Source organism: Aquarana catesbeiana, linkage group LG10 (genome assembly GCF_042186555.1).
Source record: "Aquarana catesbeiana isolate 2022-GZ linkage group LG10, ASM4218655v1, whole genome shotgun sequence".
NCBI lineage: Eukaryota > Metazoa > Chordata > Amphibia > Anura > Ranidae > Aquarana > Aquarana catesbeiana.
In genome coordinates this window covers 169,233,455-169,260,860 of record NC_133333.1, presented here as the reverse complement: position 1 = coordinate 169,260,860, position 27,406 = coordinate 169,233,455, and the positions used below count along the sequence as shown (strand labels likewise).

The 27,406-nt window shown below is 44.0% G+C and overlaps 1 protein-coding gene across 2 annotated transcripts in view; it reads right to left on the bottom strand.

The window, feature by feature from the left end:
• Nucleotides 1-27,406, bottom strand: part of PUSL1 (pseudouridine synthase like 1) — a 199,601-nt gene that overhangs the window by 164,193 nt on the left and 8,002 nt on the right. For both annotated transcript variants that reach the window (XM_073602936.1, XM_073602938.1), the window contains exon 2: nt 23,864-23,921. In XM_073602936.1, the coding sequence (XP_073459037.1) occupies nt 23,864-23,921 (58 nt within the window). The remainder of the gene's footprint in view (nt 1-23,863; nt 23,922-27,406) is intronic.

Here is a 27,406-nt window from a genome sequence, read left to right as displayed (position 1 = left end):
TGATCTGAGAAAACGAGGAGACGGGAAATCTTGGAACTCTAGTTTGTAACCTAGAGATATCGAGGAAGCCACCCATCTGTCTCGACACTGTTTCTGCCAGACCCTTGAGAACCGCAGAAGTCTTCCCCTCACCCGAGCGAGCGGGGGAGCCCCTTCATAAGGAGGTTTTATTATTTTGTTTTGTGGGTTTCCTCCCCCAGGGCCTCTTTTGACCCTGAGGTTTACCTCTTGAACCTGAGAGTGGAGGCCGTCGGTGACTGCCTGGAGGCTGATGCTCCTGGCACTGGAGTAGAAGCTTGTTTAAAAGAAAAATGCTTAAACTTCTTCTTATCTGGTAAAAGGGAACTTTTCCCATTAGAAATTCTTTGGATGTACTTATCCAGATCGTCCCCACATAACCGTTCACCGTGAAATGGAAAACTAGCCAAGAGCTTTTTGCATGGTGCTTCGATTGATCAATTTTTCAACCATAAAATTCTACGCACATGTACCAGCCCTGGCATAAGCCGTGAGGCCTGGAGAATAGAATCTCTCATAGCGTCTACTGTAAAACATAACGCCTCTGATATCCCGGCCAAATCTTGGGCCTGCTGATCAGGAATAACCTTGAGTAAGTCTTTAAAAACTGGTCCTTCAAGGACTGAGATACCCCGATTGCTGCCAGCACAGGCTGAACCACTGAACCTGCCAGTGAAATATAGTTTTTAAAAAGGAATTCCAACTTCTTATCTGTTGGATCCCTCAGCATATGAGCATTGTCTACTGGATAAGTCAAGTTTTTGTTCACCGAAGATATAGCAGCGTCATTTGCTGGAATCCCCCATTTCTTATTAAACTCTTCCTCCATAGGATAAAGTGTTGAAAACTTTTTTGGAGGAAAAAACTGCTTATCTGGGTGCTCCCACTCATAATACATAAGCTTCTTTAGTAATGAATGGATAGTAAAAGCATGAACAGTTTGGGGAGGCTTTAGCGAACCCAAACCAGAAGTGGGCTCATCGAATGACTCCGCTACTGGCAGCAAAAATGTGGAGCGGACCAATTCAGTGAGAGATTGTACCAACAACCTTTCTTGTGAACCTGATCCTTCCATATTAGGCTCTTCAGAAGAGGAGTCACTAGCCTCTTCCTGGCCCCCTGAGAGAAATTCGTCATCTCTCGCCCCCTGTTCCTCAGTTTGAGGGTCCTGAGTAATGGACGGGGGCCTGTTAAAGCTTAGTCCCACTCTGGGAAGCGATTAAGGCATCAATTTTTTGTTCCAAGCCTAAAATGGTTGAGGAAAAAACATCCTTAGTAATAAATACAGGGGCTGCAGTGTTAAGAGCAGCTGCAACACCGGCGTCCCAGATGCATCACTCTGACCAGCCATATCACTCTCAGGGGAGGATGCCATCTTTTTTGAGATGCTTCTAGGCTTCTTTGTGGCTATAGAAATCTTTCTAGAGCCCTTTTTTGAGGTGCTTTTACCCCCCTTCTGACCATAGCCTGATGCACAAAACAGAAGCACTACCAGAAGGAATGTATCCACTGCTTGGCAATAGTCCAGCCCTGTTGCTGCTGTTAGTGCTCAGCCTGATGCAATAGTAAACGTGTCAAAGGAATGCCTGTGTCACCAAACCTCTTTCATGCCACCCTTGCTCGTGTCCCTCCGCAGCTAGCAGCACTAACAGTGGTGCTTTTTAAACACACTTTCCCGCGCTGGACGTTGGAGGATGCCAATGCCGCGCTATGCTCCGCCCCCCTGTCGCCTATGGCCACCTTCTCTCTTTTTAAAAAAAAGAGGTTTCCCACGCGAGCGCCGGCCTCTGATCCTATGGGATCGTATAGCAAGGAGGGAGTCTGGAAGCCGCCGAGTAGGGCAGCATTCCGCTCTTTTTTTTTTTTTTTTTTTTCTTCTGCGCTTCTTCCTCGTGAAGAGGGGGAGAAAATAGCACAGGTGGGGGACGTCTGGTGGGGAGGTAAATCCCCCAGACTTACTGGAGGTCTGCTGCTGGAGGAAGGAAGCTGCTGTTCCGGACACAACGTGAGCTCTCTGAGGAAGCATGAGAAGGTATGAGCTTTATACAGCCCCGGTGACACAAAGGCATGACAACATTCACGAATTAAAGGAGACATTCATAAGAAAATTCATAAAAATTCTTAGAAAAAACTCCACTTACCTTTCCCGCTGTAGGGTTTTCTGTGGTAAAACCAACAGACCCAATCTTCATCCTTCACGGTGGGTTCCGTTAACAAACCTTCAGGAGCTGGGGACCCTCGGGGGAACCCACAATCCTGGACCTGTAATAGCACCACCGCCAGTAAAACTTTACAGCGTTACAGGAAAAACCTTGTTTCTTCGAATACGAGGCCCGGGTACCATTAAATTCGGCCTAAAGGACACTTTGAATGGATCGGCTGCATGCCCCAGCAAGGATTTCTCCAGTGGAGCTCAGCACAGCACATCTTTACTCATGACCAACTGCCAGGTTCAGTAGTTTCTACATTGGTTAATGCTAGGAAACCAGCCTCCAGAGTCATATAGAGTCTGGAAGGCATATGTCTCCTGGTGTGAATCCAGGGGTTGGCACCCCAGAAAATACGTCATATGTAGGATCCTTGAATTTCTACAGATGGGATTAGAAATGAAGCTGGCCTTGAATACTATCAAAGGCCAGGTGTCGGCCTTATCAGTGTTTTTTCAATGACCACTTGCTTCACAATCTCTGGTTCGTAGCTTTATTCAGGGGGTAACGCGGATTAATCCTCCAGTTAGGTCACCCCTGAACCCTTGGGACCTGAATTTAGTCCTGTCAGTGTTACAGAAACAGCCTTTTGAGCCGATACGAGATATTCCCTTGGTCCTGTTGACAAGGAAATTGTTTTTTTTTGTTTCCATATCTTCTGCAAGAAGAGTATCAGAGTTGGCTGCTCTTTCTTGTAAAGAGCCATTTTTGATTATTCATAAGGATAAGGTTGTATTACGGCCTCATCCTAATTTCCTACCAAAGGTAGAGTCAGGTTTTCATTTAAACCAGGATATTATTCTGCCTTCATTTTTTCCAGAACCTCGTTCTGCGGAATAAAGGTTTCTACATTCTCTTCACGTGGTGAGAGCAGTCAAGGTCTATTTGAAGGTGATCGCTCAGATTTGTAAAACAGATGTTTTGTTTGTGTTGCCAGGAGGTCATAAAAGAGGACAGGCAGCGTCGAAAATCTACTTTTTCTAAATGGATTCATCAAGTGATTGTTCAAGCTTATGGTTTAAAAAGGAAAATTCCACCTTTTCATATTAAAGCGCACTCCACCAGGGCTGTTAGTACTTCCTGGGCAGTGCATCACCAAGCCTCCATGGCTCAGATCTGCAAGGCCACAACTTGGTCTTCAGTGCATACATTTACCAGATTCTATCAAGTAGATGTAAAAGGTCATGAGGATATCGCCTTTGGGCGCAGTGTGCTGCAGTATAAGTCCTCTATTCTCTTAGTGCCCTACTTTGTTGTGTCTCCCTCCCTTCAGTTGGCATTGCTATGGAACATCCCACATAGTAACTACTACGGCTCTGTGTCCTGTGATGCACGATAAAAAAATAGGATTTTTAAAACAGCTTACCTGTGAAATCCTTTTCTTTGAAGTACATCACGGGACACAGAGGTCCCTCCCTTCTTGGGTATACATGTGTATTGCTTTGCTACAAAACTGAGGTACTCCCAGTAGTGGGAGGGGTTATATAGGGAGTGGACTTTTTGTCTTAGGGCAATCCCAGTGTCCATCACCTGAAGGTGGCCTATAACCCACATAGTAACTACCATGGCTCTGTGTCCCGTGATGTACGGGATAAGTTCAGTCCTTGCAATCTTTCCTCATAACTAATATCCTTCAGACCCTTTATTAGCTTAGTTGCCCTTCTTTGTACTCGCTCCATTTCCAGTACATCCTTCCTGAGGACTGGTGCTCAGAACTGGACAGCATACACTAGGTGCGGCCGGACCAGAGTCTTATAGAGTGGGAGAATTATCATTTTATTTCTGGAGTCGATCCCCTTTTTAATGCATGCCAATATTCTATTTGCATTGTTAGCAGCAGCTTGGCATTACATGCCATAGCTGAGTCTATTGTCTACTAGGACCCCCCAGGTCCTTTTCCATCCTAGATTCCCCCAGAGGTTCTCCCCCCAGTGTATAGATTGCATTCATATTTTTTCCACCCAAATGCATTATTTTACAATTGTCTACATTAAACCCCATTTGCCATGTAGTTAATTAATTTGTTCAGATCTTCTTGCAAGGTTTCCACATCCTGCGGAGAAGTTATTGCCCTGCTTAGCTTAGTATTGTCCACAAATACAGGGATTGAGCTGTCCTCCAGGTCGTTTATGAACAAAATAAATAGGATTGGTCCCAGCACAGAACCCTGGGTTACCCCACTACCAACCTCTGACCACTCTGAGTACTCCCCACTTATCACCACCCTCTGAACTCGCCCTTGTAGCCAGTTTTCAATCTATGTACTCACCCTATGGTCCATGCCAACGGACTTTATTTTGTACAGTAAACGTTTATGGGGAACTGTGTCAAATGCTTTAAACCCTGAAAAACCTCTTGTAGTGCACCAGCCCCCCAGAGCCCCCCTTTTACTTACCTGAGCACAATCGTTCCTGCGCTGGAGATGAGCACACCCGCTCCAGCCGGGTCCTAATTGGATAGATTGATAGCAGCACAGCCATTGGCTCCCGCTGCTGTCAATCAAATCCAATGACGTGGGAGCTGAAGGGCGGAGCTGAGTCCTGCTGTCTGTGTCAATGGATGCAGCAGCAGGACACGGGAGCGCCCGAGGGAGAGCTTTTCTCCGACGGGGCACTCGAGAAGAGGAGGAGCCAAGAGCGCCACTGAGGGACCCCAGAAGAGGAGGATCGGGGCCACTCTGTGCAAAACCAACTGTACAGAGGTGGTAAGCATGACTTTTTTTTTTTTAAACAAGACTTTAGATATCCTTTAAGATATTCACCTCAAGCTCTGAGGTAAGCCGCTCCCAGATGATGGAAAAGTGTAGGATTTGCAAAAAAAAAAAATTACTCACCTAGATGGCTGAAGCACCAATCCAGTCAGTTTCTGGCTCTCTGCTCTGCCCCTAGCTCTCACAGGAGCACTGGGCTGTGGAGGGGCGGGAGGCTGGCTCAGGCTTTTAGTGGCTTGCTGAGAGGCTGAGCTAGCTGCAGTTCAGAAATCTGGGTGGATCCCAACCATATGGTCGGGATCTTTTCAGAGCCTTGACTGGCTACTTCCATTAAGCTAGAGTCAGTTTTTCGGAAACAACTGGGTTATACTGCTGCCAAATCCTCTTGTAAGCAGCGATATAAACCAATTGTCTGAATAAATCCTGAGTCCTTTAATGAAAAAAAAAAAAAAACAGGATTTTTTTTTATTTGCCATAAATTAATCACTTTGACTTCATTAAAGTGATATTAAAGTCTCAGTTATTTTTCTTTTAAAATAACAAACAAGCTATACTTACCTGCTCTGCAAAAGTTTTGCACGGATCAGCCCCGATCCTCCTCTTCTTGGGTCCCTCGCTGACACTTCTGGCTCCTCCCCCCCCGCCGAGTGCTTGCTATGGGGGCACCCGAGGCAAGCCACTGCTTTGTGTGTCCATTCAGACGCAGAGCCCGGTTTTCAGCCTGCCCCTCTCTCTCCTCATTGGCTCACTGACTGACAGCAGCAGGCACCAATTGCGCCACGCTGCCATCTCAGCCAATGGGCTACTGCACACAGAAGATTTTTTATCTTAAAGTGATTGTAAAGGCAGAAGGTTTCATTTATAACCACTTCAGCCTCGGAAGATTTGGTTGCTCAAGGACCAGGCCATTTTTTGCAATACGGCACTGCTCACTTTAACTGCGCGGTCATGCGACACTGTACCCAAACAAAATTGATGTCCTTTTTTTCCACAAATAGAGCTTTCTTTTGGTGGTATTTGATCACCTCTGCGGTTTTTATTTTCTGCGCTATAAACAAAAGAAGAGCGACAATTTTGAAAAAAAAAACCCCCACAATATCTTTTACTTTTTGCTATAATAAATATCCCACATTAAAAAAAAAAAAAAAATTATTTCCTCAGTTTAGGCCGATATGTATTCTTCTACATATTTTTGGTAAAATTGCAATAAGCGTATATTGATAGGTTTGCGCAAAAGTTATAGCGTCTACAAAATAGGGTATAGATTTACGGCATTTTTATTATTAGGTTTTTTTTTTTTTACTAGTAATGGCGGCGATCTATGATTTTTATCGGGACTGCGATATTGCGAAGGACAAATTGGACACTTTTGGGACCATTGACAATTATACAGTGATCAGTGCTATAAAAATGCACTGATTACTGTATAAATGTCACTGGCAAGGAAAGGGGTTAACACTAGGGGGCGATCAGGGGGTTAACTGTGTTCCCTAGGTGTGTTCTAACTGTAGGGGGGGTGGGACTGACTAAGGGAAGAGAGAGATCAGTGTTCATACTTAGTATAAACGCACAATCTGTCTCCTCTCCCCTGAGGAGACAGTCACGAGCAATCGCGGGACCTCCGTCACGAGCAATCGCGGGACCTCCGTCACGAGCAATCGTGGGTGTCTGCCGTTCATCGCGCCCGCCAGGCACTCGCATCAGCTCTGAGCACATGCTGTGGGCACGCGTCCCTAGTGGCCAAAAGGTGTAGCGACATGCCATTCTGCCACAGTAAAACTGCGGCGGCTGGTCGGCAAGCAGTTAATGCATTCTATGCATTAAGATACAAATCCTTCTGTGTGCAGCAGCTCCCCTCCGCCCCCCCCCCCCAATATTTGCCTGAACCTTGGCCTTCCGGGACTCTCCCCCCCGATTGGCTGAGGCACAGCAGCTGCGCCATTGGCTCCCACTGCTGACAATCAAACTCAGTTAGCCAATCAGGAGAGAGAGGGATGGGGTCGAACTGCAGCTCCATGTCTGAATGGATACATGGAGCTGCAGCTCTGCTCGGGTGCCCCCATAGCAAGCTGCTTGCTGTGGGGGCACTCAACAGGAGGGAGGGGCCAGAAGCTCCAGCCAGGGACCTGAGAAGAGGAGGATCCGGGCTGCCCTGTGCAAAACCACTAGACAGGGCAGGTAAGTATAACATGTTTGTTATATTAATAAAAAAATGCATTAGGATATATAAAAAAAAAAAAACTTCTGACTTTAGAACCACTTTAAAGTCACTATGGGACTTTACATATATCCCCTCCAGTTTAGGCTGCCATCAGCAATAGTTTATATGTTTTTTGTAAAAGAAATGGCTAAATACCTTTTCTAACACCGCCGCTGTGCTGTCACACGATCTCCCTGCGCTGGTCTTCTCCGATCTATGGAGAGAAGCGGGAAGGGCCAAGATTCCCCAGTGACGTCAGCTGGCCAACACAGGGGGATCATGTGACCGCACAGTGGCGGTATGGGAAATTTAGCCTTTTCATTTAAAAAAAAAGTCATATACACTATTGTTGATGCCAGCCTAAACCGGAGGGGGTACATGTATTTATGCTGCATACTGCAGCTGACAGTGCGGGAGGGGCAGAGGGGAGAGACTGTCAGAGCCTGTTATAAAATAGCAGTGGGGTGAAGGAGACACGTAAACTGACCACGGTAATCATGGATCAGCAGCCATGATTACCGTGGTCAGCACAGACAGGAGGACACTGTAAATGCCAGGATTAACCACATATTTTACAAGATAGGAAGGGAAAAATGACATAGCACAAGCACTGTGCTATAACAGAATGCCTTAAAGAAACAGGATCTTAATTTTTTTTTTTTTTAGAGTTACAACCACTTTAAGGGACACAGAATTCAGCTATTCCGAGACAACTGGGTTATACTGCCACCTACAGAAGGATATGGTGGCAGTATAACCCATTCATCCCAGAACAACTGAATTGTGTGTCCCTTAATGAATGATTAATAAAGCTGGCTAGTACACAATGCTCCTCAATTGAATTTTTTTTAACACAATTCTACTAGTGTATGGCCAGCTTAACTCCTTGAAGCATCCAATAAAAAAAAGGCAGATAAAACAGGCAGGAGCTGCTCAGTCTACCTGAATAGATCCTCCAGCTGGTGTCTGATCTCTCCAGCAGGGACGGGTCTGGAAGGGGTTCCTGTTAATTACTAGCAGGTGATGCAAGCCGCAGGCCCCAGCGGGAGAACATGGCACTGAGCTGCCTGACACAGCACTGCATCCTCATTCTTTAATTAAACGCTCATTAACTCAGCATCCTCTAAGGTTTTATCTGTAGAAGGCGAACGCTGTAACACATTCTGTTATCTGACGGCAGTTTCTCGCTCTGCTGAAAAGAACTAACCAGGAAATATGGAGCGGCTCTGCTCTAGAGAATCTACAACAGGAGCGTTTCCCTACTCGCATTTCTCTGATAAGTTTGTTACCAGCAAATGCAGGGTAAGGCTCCATTGCACACTGGCTTAAAGGCTAAGTTCACCCTTTTTTTTTCTAAATTCCAGCTCCCCTATGTACCAATATAGCATTTATGTACTTCTTTTGCAAATATTAAAACAGCTTTCCATTAAATTCTACACTGGCTTATCCAACTCTCTTCATAGATGTTTAAACACACTGCTCAATTACTTCTGCCTTACTTCCTGGTCAGACTTTAGGTCATGACACAGGAAGGCGTTGACCAGCTGATCTCATTAGCACACACCCTGCATTATCTACCCTCAGCTGGTCAACTCCTTCCTGTGTCATGACATAAAGTCTGACCAGGAAGTAAGGCAGAAGTAATTGAGCAATGTGTTTGACAGCTTCTGGACTGCCCACCGTACATATACTGCGGCAGGGCGGCCTGGCTGCGCGAAACAATGTACCTCTACATTGTTTCCTCTTCCTCGGTGCGGAGACCCACCCCCACTGTGACTGGACACATCAGCGCGTCCGGCGGCCGCGATCATTCGAAGGAGAGGCAAAACGGCAGTCTGCCTATGTAAACAAGGCAGACCATCGTTCCATCACAGAGAAAGAGAAAGATCTGCGATTCCTGCTAATCAGGAACACAGATCTCTCTCTTCCTCCAGTCAGTCCATCCCTCCACAGTTAGAAAGCATTCCCTAGAGCACACTTAACCCATGATCGCCCCTGATGTTAACCCCTTCCCTGCCAGTGTCATTTATACAGTAACAGTGCTTTTTTTTTTTTTTTTAACTGATCACTGTATTGGTGTCATGGGTCCCCAAAAAGTCTCACTTAGTGTTCGATTTGTCCACCGCAATGTCGCAGTCCTGCAAAAAAAAAAAAACGCTGATCGCCATTACTAGTAAAAATAAAATTGCCATAAAATTATCCCATAGTTTGTAGCGCAAACCAATCAATATTCGCTAATTGTGATTTTTTTTTTTTTTTTACCAAAAATAAGTAGCAGAATACTTATTGGCCTAAATTGATGAAGAAATTTGATTTTTTACATATTTTTATTGGATATGTTTTATAACAGAAAGTAAAAGATATTGTTTTTTTTTTTTTCAAAATTGTCGCTCTTCTTGTTCAAAAACTGCAGAGGTGATCAAATACCACCAAAAGAAAGCTCTATTTGTGGGGAAAAAAAATTTGTTTGGGTACAGTGTCGCACAACCGCACAATTGTCAGTTAAAGTAACGCAGTATCGCAAAAAATGGCCTGGTCATTAAGGGGGTAAAACCTTCCGGGGCTGAAGTGGTTAAACAGCTATGAAGAGCAGAGCGATCCCCGCTGAGCAAGCGGAGTAGTAAAAACGGACAGCCCCGTGTGAAAGGGGCCTTAGAGGCAGGAAAAAAAAAAACACTTCTGGTTTGCGTTGCTGTTCGGAGCTTTCTGGCAGAAATAACGCAAAACTCTCCTAAAATAGTCTAAACTTTTGTACAAAAACACTCTATACGAGCTTTTTTTTCTGCCAAGGGAACTGGAGTTTTTTTTCTAAGCCATGTGTGCATGGGGCCGAAAAAAAAATATAAAAGAGTTCTGCATCTTTAACTACTGTAAAAGGGTTCCATAGAAAATCCTTTGTGTAAGCATTAGAGGGAATTTGTCTCTTTGCTCCTCCATAGCTAGAAGTAACGGGTATCTTCAGCAGATGAATGGAGTAAAGACAAGGTGAATATGTGCTGCTAGGATCGGGTTCAATAATGAACCTGTTACTTTGCCCTGCATGGACAAAGGACAACATTTTTGTAACATTTTGAAAAAAAAAATTACAAACCTAACCCTTTTTGTTACCAGAGCTCATTGACGCCTTGATACTCAGGTCAAAACTAAAAGCATCAGCATGTTTTTTTTTTATCCTAACACTAAAGGTATGACTAATCTGCATAACTTTAACCACTTGAGCTCCGGAAGGTTTTACCCCCTTCATGACCAGGCCATTTCTTGCAGTTCAGCACTGAGCTAATTTGACTGGTCATGCAATGCTGTACCCAAATTAAATTTATAACATTTCACACAAATAGAGCTTTCGTTCGATGGTATTTGATCACCACTGGGTTTTTTTATTTTTTTGCTATACAAGCTAAAAACACTGACACTGTACTACAGGCGGGTACTCTGGGGGAGGGTGATCAGGGTTTTTTTTTTACCGTGTTATTGTGTATACAGTGATGATCACTGTATAAGCATTATCTTAAAATGGGTTTTCCATACATGAACAGCTTTCTTTTGATTGTGATCTGTGATTGGCTAAGCTATTCACATGGCACAGGAAGCTAGGTACCATGTGATTTATTTGAACCAATCACAGATCACAACAGTAAGCAAGCTGTTCATGAATGGAAAGCCATTAATGATGGGTTGTTTACATTGTTATCATGTGATTGCAATGACCAATTATAATGAACACATGATAACCGATTACCAGTAACAGTGATCTGCTGTCACAGCACACAAACGCACCCCCGAACTGAAGCAGGCTCAATCACATATGTATGCAAGGCAAGTGGTTAAAGCAGAAGTAAAATCCACACATTCTCACCTCCCTACCAAAAATGTCCAACGTCCATGGGTAAACAGAGTAAACATAGTCAAAACATAGCCAGAGTTCAGGAACCGGATCGGATAGCCAGACAAGCGAAAACGTCAGGGAGCCAGAGATGAGCGTAGTAGAACAGCAAGAAGAATCTGGAGCCAGATGGAATGCCAGCCAAGCAGGTCTTTAACCACTTCAGCCCCGGAAGGATGTACCCCCTTCCTCACCAGAGCACTTTTTGCGATTCGGCACTGCGTCGATTTAACTGTTGCACCCAATCAAAATCGACGTCCTTTTTTTCCCCCACAAATAGATCTTTCTTTTGGTGGTATTTGATCACCTCTGTGGTTTTTATTTTTTGCGCTATAAACAAAAAAATAGCAACAATTTTGAAAAAAAAACGCATTATTTTTTACTTTTTGCTATAATAAATATCCCAAAAAAATGCATAAAAAATGTTTTTTTCCCCTCAGTGTAGGCCGATACGTATTCTTCTACATTTTTTTGGTTAAAAAAAATATATATATATCGCAATAAGCGTTTATTGATTGGTTTGCGCAAAAGTTATAGCGTCTACAAAATAGGGGATAGTTTTATGCCATTTTTATTGATTTTTTTTTTTTACTAGTAATGGCAGCGATCAGCGATTTTTATCGTGACTGCGACACATCGGACACTTCTGCCGCGATTTTGAGACCATTCACAATTATACAGCGATCGGTGAAATTAAAAATGCATCGATTACTGTGTAAATGTGACTGGCAGTGAAAGGGTTAACCACTAGGTGGCGCTGTAGGGGTTAAGTGGTTCCTAGAAAGTGATTCTAACTGCGGGGGGGGGGGAGGGGCTGTGTGTGACACATCACTGATCGCCGCTCCCGATCACAGGAAGCTGTCATCAGTGACAGTGTCATTAGGCAGAACAGGGAGATGCTTGTTTACATTAGCAACTCCCCGTTCTTCCTCACCGTGTGACGAACGCGGGTATCCCCGCGGACATCAGGCCCGCGATCACGGTCACGGAGCTCACGGGGGTGCGCGCGCCCGCAAGCCACCTCTTAACCTCCCTGGCGGTATGATTCTTTCGGATTTTAGGTGCTGAAAGCGGTACAATTATTTTGCATGGAAATTTGGCGTTTTATATTGTAGGTCTGTAAATCTTAACAATAACACACTTAAATCTGTCCAAACAAGAGTCTAGTAGATATCCCGGGTATGATAAAGTTTGAAACACAAAAACATAAATTATAATATAATAAATAAAAATAAATAATTAAAAAAAAAAAAAAAAAAAAAAAAAAAATAGTAATAAAATAAATTTCCCCACAATTCACTATCGCTCAATTCTGCAAGTGTTCTAATTTACTATCGCTGTTTTCTAGCTGGTCTAAAGCCACTTTTGACGTAAAGGGACACTTTTTGGTTGCTATGGACAATCTCCAGTTTCCAGGCAGAAAGAACAGTGTATATCATGTAAAACTGCATGCAGGGCATGGGCCAGAGCACTGGGGACAAAAGGGATGTGAAATCATTTCATACAGTACTGTAATCTGTAAGATTACAGTACTGTATGTGTTATGATTTTGACATTTTTTTGAATTTGCCGCCAGGCTCCGCCCCCGTGCGTCGCGCCGCTCGCAGGGAACGGAGCCTGGCACGGAGAGGCTTCGGAGGAGGACGGAGCCCTCGGACACTGCGGGGGACATCGCAGGATCCCGGGGACAAGGTAAGTAAAGCCGCCCCAGGATCCTGCAATGCGATCCCGAGTGTGGCTCGGGGTTACCGCTAATGGTACTGAATTTTAACCCCGAGCCACACTCGGGAATACCGCCAGGGAGGTTAAAGGGCAACGTACAGGTACATTAATCTGCCTGTACGTGCCCTTCTGCCGCACTATATCTGCACAAGTCGGTCAGGAAGCAGTTAACAGGAACACAGTAGAGCGTCTCTAGAGATGTGACCAAGGCGAAAGCAGAGATCATCTGGACTGGACAACTTAAGTAGGCAGGACTGACGAGCAGGATATCATCAACAGGTGAGTCACTGTGGAGAGATAGGAGCTGGCAATTAGCTGACAGCTGAGCGGCCAGCTTTGAGAAGGAAGGGCTGAGCCCAGCCCTGACAGTACCCCCTCCTCAATGACCCCTCCCCCTCAGAGGACAACCAGGCTTGCGGGGAAAACCTCTATGGAAATCACGGAGGAGGACAGGGGCATGTACTTCTGAGGATGAGACCCAAGAGTGTTCCTCCGGACCGTACCCTTTCCAATGCACCAGGTACTGTATGCGCCCAAAGAACCTACGGGAGTCAACAATGGACTGTACCTCATACTCATTATGGTTCTCAACCTGCACAGGGTGAGGACGAGGCACCGAGGTGGTAAAGCTGTTGCAGACCAAAGGTTTTAATAAGGAGACATAAAATACATTTGAAATACGCATATTAGAAGGAAGGCCTAATGCGTAAGCCACCGGGTTAATCCTGTGAAGAATACGGAAAGGCCCAATAAACCAAGGTGCGAACTTCAGAGAGGGAACACGAAGTCGGAGGTTGCAAGATGACAGCCAGACCCTGTCCCCAACCTGGTAGAAAGGCGCAGGCAGGCATCTGCAGTCAGCATGCAGTCTGTACCCATCATCATGTCACAAAGCCTCCTGGACTTGTGCCCAAGTGGGACGAAGACCACAGAGATGCTCCTCTAACGCAGGAATACTCTGCGGAACAAATGAGTCAGGCAACATGGAAGGTTGGAAACCATAGTTCGCCATAAACGGGGACAATCGGGAAGCAGAATTCAAGGCACTATTTTGAGCAAACTCCGCCCACAGTAAGAGGTTTGACCAGTTGTTATGATGGTCAGAAATATAGCAACGTAGGAATTGCTCCAAGGACTGGTTAGCTCGTTCTACGGCTCACCAGAACCAGGACAAACTGACTACCCCTGTCCGAGACAATCACCTTGGGTAGCCCATGTAAGCGAAAAATCTCCCGAGCAAAAATGGAAGCCAGTTCCTTAGAAGTGGGCAACTTCTTAAGTGCAATACAATGGGATGTTTTCGAGAACTAGTCAACCACCAAAAGGATAACCATGTTGCCCTGGAAGTTGGGTAACTCCACAATGAAATCCATAGACAGCTGGGTCCAGGGCCTCTCTCCATTGGGTAAAGGTTGTAGGAGGCCCACCGGAAGGTGTCGTGGAATCTTACTCCGAGCACACACGGAACAGGCAGCTACAAAGGCAGTTACAGCAGCACATAGACTAGGCCACCAGAATTGTTGGGAAATGGCCCAAATGAGCTGATTCTTCCCAGGGTGGCCAGCAGCCTTGGGAGAATGGTAAGCCTGGATCACGGCAGTACGGAGACTATCTGGGACAAAGTAGCTGTCACAAGGTTTCTCAGGAGGAGCATGGACCTGAGCGGCAAGAATTTTGTCACCCAAAGGAGAAAATGGGACAGGTACAAACCGTAGCCAGAATACGATCAGGAGGAATCACAAGAACCAGAACCGACCCCAACTTGGAAGCAGAGGAAAATTGTTGTGACAAGGTGTTAGCCCTTACATTCTTAGTACCGGGCAAGAATGAGAAAATCTAATTAAAACTAGACAAGAAAAGAGCCCATCGCGCCCTTCTGAGAGAGGCGTTTAGCCTCAGACAAAAATGTGAGATTCTTACGGTCAGTAAGAATGAGAACCGGCACAGTAGTACCTTCGAGGAGATGTCTCCATTCTTTCAGGGCTAAAATGATCGCCAACAGCTCTTTGTCACCAATCTCGTAATTGCACTCCGCAGGTGACAATTTCTTGGAAAAGTAGCCACAAGGATGCATAGTGCTCTCAGAGGTAGGACGTTGAGACAGAAGGGCGCCAACTCCAGTATCAGAAGCATCAACCTCAAGGATAAAAGGTAATGTAGGATCAGGATGTGCCAACACAGGAGTAGAAACAAAGGCAGCCTTGATACTCTCAAAGGCCTCAATGGACTCCAGAAACCAACTCTGTGGGTTACCGTCCTTTCTGGTCATATCAGTCAGGGGCTTGACCAGAGACAAGAAGTTACGAAATAAACTTCCGATAATAGTTGGCAAAGCCAAGAAAACGATACAGAGGACGTAAACCCACGGGTCGGGGCCACTGTAGGACTGCTGAAAGTTTCTCTGGGTACATTGAAAAACCAGCAGTGGAAATGACATAATCCAGGAATTTAACTTGTTCACGATGGAATTTGCACTTCTCCAATTTACAACAGAGATTTTTCTCTCAGTTTCTGAAGCACACGACAGACATCTGTGTGTTGGCTCTCCAGGGACTTGGAAAATATGAGGATATCGTCAAGATAAACCAACACACATAACTGCAACAAATCTCGGAGGACATTGTTAATAAATTCCAGGAAAACTGCCGGAGCGTTACAATGGCCAATAGGTATTACGAGGTACTCATAATAGCCTGTTCTGGTATTAAAAGCAGTTTTCCACTCGTCGCCCTCCTTAATCCTCACAAGATTGTATGCCCCTCTCAAATCAAGCTTCGTGAAAATCGCTGCTCCCTTGAGGCGGTCAAATAACTCCGTAATCAATGGAATCAGATAGGCATTTTTAATTGTGAAATGATTGAGTCCTCTATAATCAATACAAGGTCTCAGTTCACCACTCCTCGTCTTCACAAAGAAGAAACCAGCACCAGCAGGAGATGAGGATTTGTGGATGAATCCTCGAGAAAGTGCTTCTACAACATACTCCTCCATGGCCTTATCCTCCAAGACCGACAAAGGGTAAACCCGGCCACGAGGGGGTATGGCACCAGGTTGAAAATCAGTTTCTGCAATCATACGACCGGTGTGGAGGCAAACTACCGGCTTGACCTTTGTCAAAGACAACGCTAAAAATCGCGGTACTCCTCCAGCAGTGAAGATGTGCAGAGAACCTGGCTACCTTCTGGAAGCATGTCTTACTGCATTGCGGCGACCAGGAGAGAACCTCAGCATGGAGCCAATCAAAAGAGGGGCTGTGCCTCTGTAACCAAGGATAACCAATAACCAGATGAAACTTAGGTGAAGAAATAAATTGGAATTGGATTATCTCATGGTGAAGAGCCTCTATGGCTATAGACAACAGTACAGTCTCATGAGTCACATGGGCAGGCTGTAGAGGTCTTCCGTCAAGAGCCTCAATGGCAAGGAGTGTCACACCAGCTGCAGCTGAATCAAGTGCTTTGATACAAAGGCAGCATCAATAAACAGGCCTGCAGTCCCAGAGTCGATTAGAGCCTGTATCTCAACTGACAACTCAGCCCAAGAAAGGGTAACCAAAACCAGGGGCTTATCCTTCTGGATAACTGGGAACGAAACAATGCCGTGACAGGACCTCAACGTTCAGGCGTTCCCTGGACGGGTAGGGCAAGACTTCAAAAAGTGACCTGCCTGGCCACAATAAAGACACAATCTCTACCTCCTCCTATGGGTTCTCTCATCTGCAGAGAGACACGTGAAGCCCAAGTGCATGGGTTCATCTTCACAGACCGACTCGGTACCAGGAGGCATGGGAGGTGAGGGAGGCAAGGGTGGGACTGCAAAGAGACAAATGTACAGGAGGCTTCCGCAAGCGCTCCTTAAAAGGGAGTCTTTCTCTGAGTCTGGAGTCAATGAGGATGGCAAACGTGATCAACCTCTCCAGCTCAGTGAGTATATCTCGGGCTGCTATCTCATCCTCGATGGTATCCGAGACACCATGAGCAAAAGCAGCCACAAGGGCCTCATTGTCCCAAGCAACCTCCGCTGCCAGAGTACGGAATTCAATGGCATAATCGGCAACAGTTCTCATACTCTGTTTGATGGACATGAGGCACTTGGCAGCAGAAGCGGAGCATGCAGGAATGTCAAATACCCTTTTTAAAGAAGTCAAAAAAGAGATTCAACAAGCGATCAAAGAACTAGTTCCAGGAAAAAGTCCAGGACCTGACGGATATACTACTAGATTCTATAAGAACTTTCAGGATATAATTGCCCCTATATTGAAAAAAACATACAATTCAATATCCGACATACAAGGATTTGTACCACAAAGCACAGAAGCTCATATTTCCTTAATTCCAAAACCAGAGAAGGACCACACGCTATGTAAAAATTATCGGCCAATTTCTTTAACCAATATAGACATACGACTATATTCTAAAATCATTGCGAATAGAATAACACCAATCTTACCTAATTATATAAAATTAGATCAAGCAGGATTTACGTAAGGGAGGGAAACCAAGGATAACATTATAAAGACCTGTACGCTGATGGAATTTGCTCAAAGAACCGCTATCGAAACATGTATGCTGGCCGTAGATGCGGAAAAAGTATTCGATAGGATAGGATGGTGTTTTTTAGAAGAAACACTAAAACAACTTGGTATGGGCCCAAAAATGCGAGATAGGATCGCTGCTTTGTACTCTAACTCGAAAGCAATAGTGAGAGTAAATGGCATGTTATCAAAAGATATTAAAGTATAAAAATGGTACCCGTCAAGGTTGTCCCCTTTCTCCGTTGCTGTTTGTACTAATAATGGAACATCTAATTAAGGCAATTAGAAACAATAATGATATTCAGGGGTTAAAAGTTGGGGGGAAGGAATATAAGATAGCGCCATATGCAGATGATCTGCTAATATATATATAACCAACCCCATCATAACTATCCCAAATCTAATGAAAGAATTTAGAAGATTCGGGGATTTGAGTCATTTCAAAGTAAATTACGACAAATCAGAGATATTGAATATATCAGTTAACGAGAAAAGTTGTTTATTGATGCAAAAAGATTTTCCATTTAAATGGAAGCAAAATGCAATAAAATATCTGGGAATTTTTATAACAAAAGATTTGAAACAACTACAGGGGATGAACTATGAGAAAATAATTTGAAACGCTATCAATTTGTTACAGAAATACGATAAATTTATATACTCTTGGACGGGAAGAGTTAATATTGTGAAAATGGACATATTGCCAAAACTCTTATATACTTTTCAAACAATACCATTGGAACCCCCAAAAAAAATTGATGAAGGAGTTAAGAAAAGCTATAGCCGAATTTATATGGGCGCATAAAACTCCCCGGATAAAAAGGGAAAATTTGATCAGAAAAAAAAGAAATGGAGGTCTCGCGTTACCGGACTGCGTAAAATATCTGCAGGCAGCATCACTAACCAGTATAATAGACTGGTACCACAATAAAGAAAAAAAGCAATGGGTCAATTTGGAGGAGGAAATAATAGGGCCTCAATTAAAAGCCCTTCCATGGGTAGAACCCCATTTAAGACCCAAGAGAAGCGAGCTGACACTCTTTGTAAGTGCAACGTTAAAAGTATGGGTCGGTATAGTGAAAGGCGGGAAGCTCTCTACGATCATGGGACCTATGACTCCATTGTTTTTTAACCCAGAATTCCCTCCAGCAATGAGAGGCAAAAATGGAATAGATCGGAAGACATAAGATTGGCACAAATCCTCGAGAATGGGAAAATACCCACGTTGAGGGATATGGGAGAGGGATACGAAAAAAAATGGTTGCAGTACCAACAGCTACAGACGTTTATAGAGCCCAAAATAGCCAGGATAATTAAACCATTGACGAGGTTTGAAAAATTATTGCTGGGAGAACAGGACCCAACTAAGAAGTTATCAAAGATATATGGTGAATTAATTTCGATCAGTCCCCTTAAAGAGATAACAAGCATAAGGAAATGGGAAGTAGTAATTGGAAGGCCCCTATCTGAAGAAGAATGGGAAAAGGTTTTCGAAACTATACATAGAACAACTATTGCAAATAAATATCAGGAGAGAAACTATAAAATCGTAATGAGATGGTATAGGAGCCCAGTTACCTTAAACTTAATCAGCAAAAGAAATACAGATTTATGTTGGAGATGTAAAGTGGAAAAAGGAACAATGGAACATATACGGTATGGATGTCATATGGTGAAGGGATTCTGGAATAAGATATTTGAGATTTATTACAAGGTGTCAGGAGTGGAGTTGACCCCAAGTATGGAAATCTCATTACTGTCATTGATACCAAAAACAATAAGATCAATTAAAAAAGATATTATTCACCATATGGCATCAGCAGCCAGAACAATAATAGCAAGAAACTGGAAGAAAACAAAGAGTCCAACAATAGCAGATTGGGTATGTGAAATGAACGAAATTCGATACATGGAGGAACAGATTAGAGAGGAAGGGTATATAACAAATCAATTACCTGCGATTTGGCAAAGGTGGGAGGAGTTTCGGTCATTGCGAGAACTATTAGAAATGGTATAAGGAACGAGTTTATGAAGATTATTAAAATTTTTTTTTTTTTTTTTTTTTACGAGTGTGGTAATGGTATGAATGTGGGGAGGGTGGGTAAGGGGGAGTATATTCGTAGGTAAGGTATTGAATGTTGCAGACATTTACAGCCTATTATAAGGGTATGGAGAAAAAAGGAAAAGAAATTTTTCTTAACAGAAATATGAACATGCTGTAAAAATGTCTTGCATAATTGGGATGTTATGTTTGTTTTATATGAAATGAAAACTTAATAAAAAGAGATTGAAAACAAAAGAAGTCACAAACTCAGGACAACAGGTTTTTGCATCTCCCATAGAGGGTTTGCCCAGGCCAAGGCTCTCTCAGAAAGCAAAGATATCACAAAACCTACTTTGCTTTTGTCCGTGGGAAACGCCTGGGGCAGCATTTCAAAGTATATCTCATCCTAGTTGAGAAACCCTCTGCATTGGACTGGATTTCCCCCAAATCACTGGGGAAGTGGGGTGGAACAGACATACCTCTTATAGAGGTAATAGTCGCGGCGGGTGCGTGCACAGAGACTGGAGCAGCAGAAGGGAAGGTCCCCAAACACAGGTTGTACTGGAGCAGCCACAGTGGGAGATTCCAGGTGAGCCGTGCGACTCAAGAGCATTTGTAACGCCATGGCAAACTGATTGATGCGGTGATCCTGCTCATCCAATCTGGAAAAAATATTACCAACAAGTGGATTCACTGCATCTTCTGCATCTACATTACTGAATTCATGGCCTTCGCCTATTGTCAGATACCATGAATCAGACTGAGACAGAAGTACAGATAAATCACACTTGTTTAATAATAATAAAAAAAGGTAAACAGAGTAAACGTAGTCAAAACATAGCCAAAGTCCAGGAACCGGAATGGATAGTCAGACAAGCCAAAACGTCAGGGAGCCAGAGATGAGCGTAGTAGGGTCTGGAGCCAGAAGGAATGTCAGCCAAGCAAGTCTTTAACAGAAACACAGGAGAGCATCTCTAGAGATGTGACCAAGGCGAAGGCAGAGATCATCTGGACTGGACGGCTTAAGTAGACAGGACTGACAAGCAGGGTATCATCAACAGGTGAGTTACTGTGGAGAGATAGGAGCTGGCAGTTAGCTGACAGCTGAGCGGCCAGCTTTTAGAAGGAAGGGCTGAGCCCAGCCCTGACAATGGGTCCCTCTCTGGTGCAGACATCCTCTCCCTGTTTTCTTCCAGGTGTCAGGTCTTCGGCTGTTTTGATTGGCTGGGGCAGGATGACGTAACTCTTGTGCATGCATAAGAAATTGGGGCACTGTGCCGAGAATGTACTTCTGAGCAGCTCAGTGTACATTCTAAAAAAGACTGAGAACAGGAAGGTAAATTTGTTTTACTGGAGAAGAGACATAGGGGTTGATTTACTAAAATTGCAGAGTGCAAAATCTGGTGCAGCTGGAATCCAATCAGCTTCCACGTTTTTTGTCAAAGCGTAATTGAACAAGCTGAAGTTAGAAGCTGATTGGCTACCATGCACAGTTGAACCAGATTTTGCACTCTCCAGTTTTAGTATATCAACCCATAGTATGTTTCTTCTGCAATAAGGCCTGATTCACACCTATGCATTTTTTAGTGCATCTCCAGTTTTGCAGAAAAGCACTACAGTCCATTTAACATGGTTTCCTATGGATGTAGTTCACATCTAAGCATTTTATGGAAAGGACCAGCGACTTTTTTCTGGTTTTTGGTTCCATAGACTTCAATGGATCAAAAATGTGTATTGAAAAATGCAAAATGCACCTGGAATATGCAAACTGCAACCTGTATAGGTTTGAACCAGACCTTAGGCTCCATTCACACCTGAGCGTATTGATTCACTGGCGTTTTTCTTTTTTAGCTTTCTTATAGCGTTTTAAAAGTGTATTACAGGCGTTTTACAGCTTCAGGTGTTTTTGTTTAGCCAAAAGAAAAAAGCACTAAGGGGAGGAGAGGAAATAAGGGGTGGACAGCTGCTATTTGAGCAAAAAACGCTTGTAAAACACTCAAGTCAGGCACTTCTATTGAAGTCTATGGGGTCAAAAACACTTGTAATCTGCCAAAAAGAAGCTCATGTACTTTTTTGCGTGACAGAACGCTCGGATGTGATCAGGGGCCATTGAAATGAATAGGATTTGGCTTGTTAAGCGTTTTAGGCTACACTTACGCCTGAGCAATCCAAATCGCCACGATTCAAAAGCACGGCAAATCGCGGGATGCTTGTGCGATGCCATTACTTCTTAATGGCGCCCCATTTGCGGAGCAATTTTGACACGATAAAGCACGCTGAAATTGTGGCAAATTGCGATGCTTTTCGCTCACAAAGGAGCAGGAGCTTCTTTTGAGCGACAGCAACGCGTGTTCCGATACTCTGTGATTAGAAGTAATGGCATCGCACAAGCGTTCCGCGATTTGCTGCAAATTCAAATCAGGGGCAGAATCATGGCGATTCCAGGATTCAGATCGCTCAGGTGTGAATGGAGCATCAGAGCTACAAGCAGAAAATCGCTCAGGTGTGAAAAGGCCTAAAGCTCTGCTTGCTTGCAATTCTTGGTTTTGTATCTTTAGTTCCGCTTTAATATTTTTAATACACATTTTATATACATTTAAGGTTTTTATTTGATACACAGTTTGCTGTTTTTAATAAAAGCTGACAGATGTGCAAAAAGTTATTTTGTTTCTATCTATATTATTAAATAATTGATTATAATTTCTAATAGTGTAACTGTATCTCACAGCTGAACTACTAAATACACGGCACTGCAAATTACCATTGCAGATAGCAGTGTTCATTTGCAGGCCTTCATTCTTGTCAATCTTCAGCTTATGACCACTATGTCAAAACTGACCGTTAATTACCACATGACTAAGAACCACTCTGATCCCGATAGTCAGTGGGACCCGGCAGAGATTGAGAACCAGCAGCCGCATAAGGTGTCAGCTGCTGGCTCTCAAAAGGGAGAACATACCTTTGTTTAGGTGCATCTTGCCAGGAAATGGTAATATACAGGCTGTAAGTAGGAAGGGGTTAACACAAAGCACAGGTTTGCTGTAAATCTAAACCCACAAGCAAGAATGTAGTACATTGCAGTTTACCGGTACTTAGATATAGCGACTGCAGTCTTTTTTTTTAGGCTGTTTTCACCTGGTAATTCTGATAGTAACACACATCCTGTCCTAGTGTGACAGTGTTCATTCACTGTACTGTATCTCTGTATCTTCACCATTGCCACCCTAGGCCAGACCTAAAAAACACCTCCCACTCTATTTTTTTCTCAAGAACATAGGGGGGGATGATCTGTAGACCACAGATAAAGCTGTGAACAATGATAACTGATAAGACTGTAGCACAAGCAAAGAGCACACAAAGTTATCGGGGGTACATTATCTATCAAGATTACTGGCAGAATCTGATTTTTTTATTTTTTTTGCACTTCTCAAACATTTATGACAAAGCTCTTTCAATTATATATTTAACAGACCAAACAGACCTAAGGAAGCAAATAGGAAAGTTATGGTTGAGCTATAGGAATTTCTACCGGCTCCTAACAGTTGCCTCACACACAACAGCATATGATTGAAAGAGCAAAGGAGCAGGATGGAAAATTGTCAGCTGAACAGTGGCTGCATCCAATCAGATGCAGCTTTTATTCAGGTATTCTGATAGGCACCGACTGCAGCTGTCAGAATCGCTGTACATCGTTGATGGGGGAATGTGTTTGATTATTTTCCTTCAGCCTGCAATCTGCACATAAATTACTTAAAGGGGTTGTAAAGATAATTAAAAAAAAAAAACAAACAAACATGTCTATACTTACCTACTCTGTGCAATGGAATCGCACAGAGCAGGCAGGAACCTCCCCTATTCGGTTCCCCCACCAGCGCTCCTGGCCCCTCCTCTCTGGCCAGTGCCCCCATGGGAAGCCACTTCCCATGGGGGCACTCGTGCATGCTCACACCCGAGTCCGTCTGCTGCGTCCATTGACACAGACAGCGGGACTCGGCCCCGCCCCCTCGTCACTGGCTTTGCTTGAGAGCACTGGGAGTCAACGGCTCCCGATGCCCCAGCAAAGCCAGCGAGACCCGGAAGTGAGGGAAGAAAATATCTGCAGACGTGCACGGCACTGGATCGAATGAGGTCTCAGGTAAGTAAAGTGGGGCTGAGGGGGGATGCTAACACCTAAACATTTTTTACCTTAATGTAAGGAACGCATTAAGGTAAAAAACTTTAGACTTTACAACCCCTTCAAGGTCTGGCAGGTGATCATGTAAATAGAATCCTACAGCTCCATCTGCTGTCTGGAAATAGTAAATATGAAATATGTATGTGCAATATTTTTCATGCATAACAAATGAAAAACATATTTGTTTTGTTATGAAACAAAACAAACTTTTAAAAGGTAACGTATAAGTTGATCAACAGAAAAATTCAACTGTTACATATCAATAAAGAAATAAGTCTTTGCTACTGTATTTTTCTGTATGGGTGCATCCATTAATCATTAGTACACAGGGACCAAAGTGATAAAACATGAAGTGGTGTCATAAGACTTACTTCCAAGTAGTTTTGCACTCCAAGAACTGCTTGGCTGGCCGGCACCCTCATCACCCCACTAAAATCAGAAATATGGTATTCAGGTCATTTGATTTCCAGAAAGGCAAAAGACACAGAAACTGCAAGTAGCCCAGAGGACAGTATATACTTCTGATCAGACCTACATAATCACTGTTGTTCTATATGCTACACTACAGATCTATACAGCAAGCACAACTGACACATGTTTACAAAAAATCTAGAGTGCTGTGGTGTTTATACTTGGCCTGGGGGGGGGGGGGATAAGTACAAATACTTACCTTAGTCCTCTCAACACCCAGGACCTGGCACACTTCTCCTCTGTCTGACATTCTGGAATGTTGATGCTCCTGCACTGTAGTGTTGAGCCTTCTTTGTACACAATGAGGTCAGAGAGCTGTGACCGGCCAACAAGGCTGGGACAAGGGGTGGGCAGGAGGGGCAGCTGCCCTGGGCTCAATGCTTTAATGCACGGATGTGGGCGCCCTAACCCTAAGACCCCTTTCACACTGACGTGCTTTTCAGGTGCTTTCACGCTAAAAAAAGCTCACAAAAACCTATTTCCATTAAAATCAATGAATGCTTTCACACTGGGGTAGTGGGCAGTGAAAATTGCCCCTCTCCATTGAAATTAATGGAAATCTCTTCAAAAGCGCCTGAAAAGCTCTTCAAAAGCGCTCAAATGTTTTACTGGCAGTTTAGAAGCGCCTCAGTGTGAAAGGGGTCTAAGACCCCTTTCACACTGAGGCGCTTTACCTGCGATACAGTGCTAAAAATAGCTCCTGCAAAGTGCCTCTCCTGTCTCTCCAGTGTGAAAGCCTGAGGGCTTTCACACTGGGGCAGTGCGCTTGCAGGACATTAAAAGAACTCCTGCAAGCAGCATCTTTGCAACGTTGAAGGAGCGTGGTATACACTGCTCCTAAACCGCTCCTGTCATTGAACTAAATGGGCACCCATGCCGAACCGCCGGCAAAGCGCCACTGCAGCGGCACTTTGCGGGCCATTTTATCTCTTTTTCACCCGCGGTCCAGTTGCCTGGACCATATTAAGCCCATGGGAGCGATGAATAAGACCACTTTCACACTGAGGCACTTTCACGCTAAAAAAAGCACCTGAAAAGCTCAAGGAAACCTATTTCCATTAAAATCAATGAATGCTTTCACACTGGAGCAGTGCACTGGCAGGGCGGTGAAAAAACGCCCCTTTCCATTGAAATGAATGGAAAGCTCTTCAAAAGCGCCTGAAAAACTCTTCAAAAGCGCTCAGTGTTTTACTGGCAGTTTAGAAGTACCTCAGTGTGAAAGGGGCCTAAAGGCAAGTATTTCACCTTTTCCTTCTCCCCCCTAGCCAAACAAGTGGTTGGAGTGGGGCTTTAAAGCTGAAGTGCATCCAAAATTATTTTTGGCCATATGCCCAGAAAAAGACCCCTTTCACACTGGGGGCGTCTTTCAGGCGCTTTATCGCTAAAAATAGCACCTTATAAAAGCGCCTGAAAAAAGCCTCAGCTGCAAACCCAGTGTGAAAGCCTGAGTGCTTTCACACTGGGACGCTGCACTGGCAGGGCATCACAAAAAGTCCTGCAAGCAGCTTCTTTGCAACGCTATAGGAGCAGTGAATACACTGCTCCTATAGCGCCCTTGCCAATTGAAATCAATGGGCAGCGCCGCCGTACCACCGGCAAACGGCCGCTGCAGTGTCGTTTTGCAGGCGGTTTTAACCCTTTTTTGGCCGCTAGCGGGGGTTAAAACCACCCCGCTAAAACAACGGTAAAGCGGCGCTATAAATACCGCCGCTTTACCACCGACGCCCGGGCGCCGGCAGTGTGAAAGCACTTAAATAAGTTAGCTGAAATGATGTCTGCTCCATCTCTGGTTGCTGCAGCTTTTGTTACTCGTTATCACTTAAGCTGGCCATACATGGATTGAAATTCAGCAGGTTCAGCAGGGACCGGATGAATTTTGATCAGTGTATGGGTACCCTGGTTGTACACGCGTCGATCTATCGATTACTTGTGTACAACCAGCCTGTTAGGTTCATTTAGTCTGCTAGCAGAAAAAAAAAAAAAAAAAACACACACATGTATTGTCATCTTTAGTCAAACTATTGTTCACAAATGGTGGATTTTCGATTACTTACTGCATGCTACATAAAAGGTTATGTAGGGAGAGGAGAGACAGAGGAGCTGGGCCAGCACAGAGAATAATTAGACAATCCCAAAGGATGGGAAGGCTGTGATGTGCAAGGAGCGAGGGGACTATGTTAGGGAATAAACACTCTCTAGCAAAGCTTCAGAGACACACTATAAGTTAACAAAAAAACATTTATGGAAAGAACGAGCGCTGCAAGTAAGCATTTGAAATACTTGACTATTGCCTGCGTTTGTTTAGGTTGGTGACAGGGTCTCTTTAAAATCTTGAGTACATGGTGCAGAAAAATAAATGGAAACAAATCCAAGAAAACAATGGTGACTCAAGCCTCCCTCATGTGACACTTTCCAACACATATACAGTGATTCAGTCTGACTCACCCAGCTCAGCCAGGCTTGTGTAAAGCCAGACACAGATTTAGGAACTATAACAGCAGCCGAGTAAGTTAATTAGCATCATTAGAGGAAATAGGAGCACAGTATTTTTAATAACATCATTTCATCTTTTTTTTTATATCTGTAAAAATGATATTTCCACCTCGGCCAATTAGAGGAAGCCTAGTAAAAATACAAGGCTTTTTCTGAATGGCTGAGAAGAACTCAGTCCAATTTGATTTAGTCCGGGTAGCAGACAGGAAGTCCTTGAACTGCTGCTGGAACATAGTGCTGATTATTGAACGGAGAGAACACTACCACAATATAATACAGTGCTGACAAAGGTAAAATAACTGCTAATTCTGCCATCTCGGCCTAAATTTACTTTTTGAAATAAACATTACGTTGGGTTTTAGTCCAATCAACCAATCAGTTTCTTTAATACTGTTGGTCAAGCAGACTGAATAATGAAAAAGTAAGACGCCAGGAAAAGGAAACAGACAATAGCGTTCTGTAGACCTCAACCACAAAGTCTGTCATGGCAAAAATAATGCAACATAGGCAAGCATCCTGTGATTTTACAGCTAACTTTAGGAAGTTAAAGTGGTTTAAACCTCAGACATGAAATATGAACAAAGCATATCCCTCTATAGTGTGTACCTGTCTCAATTAAGAGCACTAAGTGTCATTCTATCAGCATGAATCACTTGTGACAAGTTCTCCTGACACCAAGAGAAAAAAAGGTGACAGGGGAGGGAGCTCCAGCTGATTGACAGCCTCAGGTGTGTGTGTGGGGGGGGGGGGGGGCAAGTGTCCCTTCCCTCCAATCAGCTCTCTGCCCCATTTTTTTTTGACAGCTCGGACAAGCTTTATAAACTCTGGACTATAGCCACCTTCCGCCCACCTTATAGACAAATGATGGCGGGCAGTGTGCTCTCTTGTTCTGTGATGACATCACCCCAGTATCACTGTGTGCTTGCTCGGCAATCACGGGCGCGCTGTGT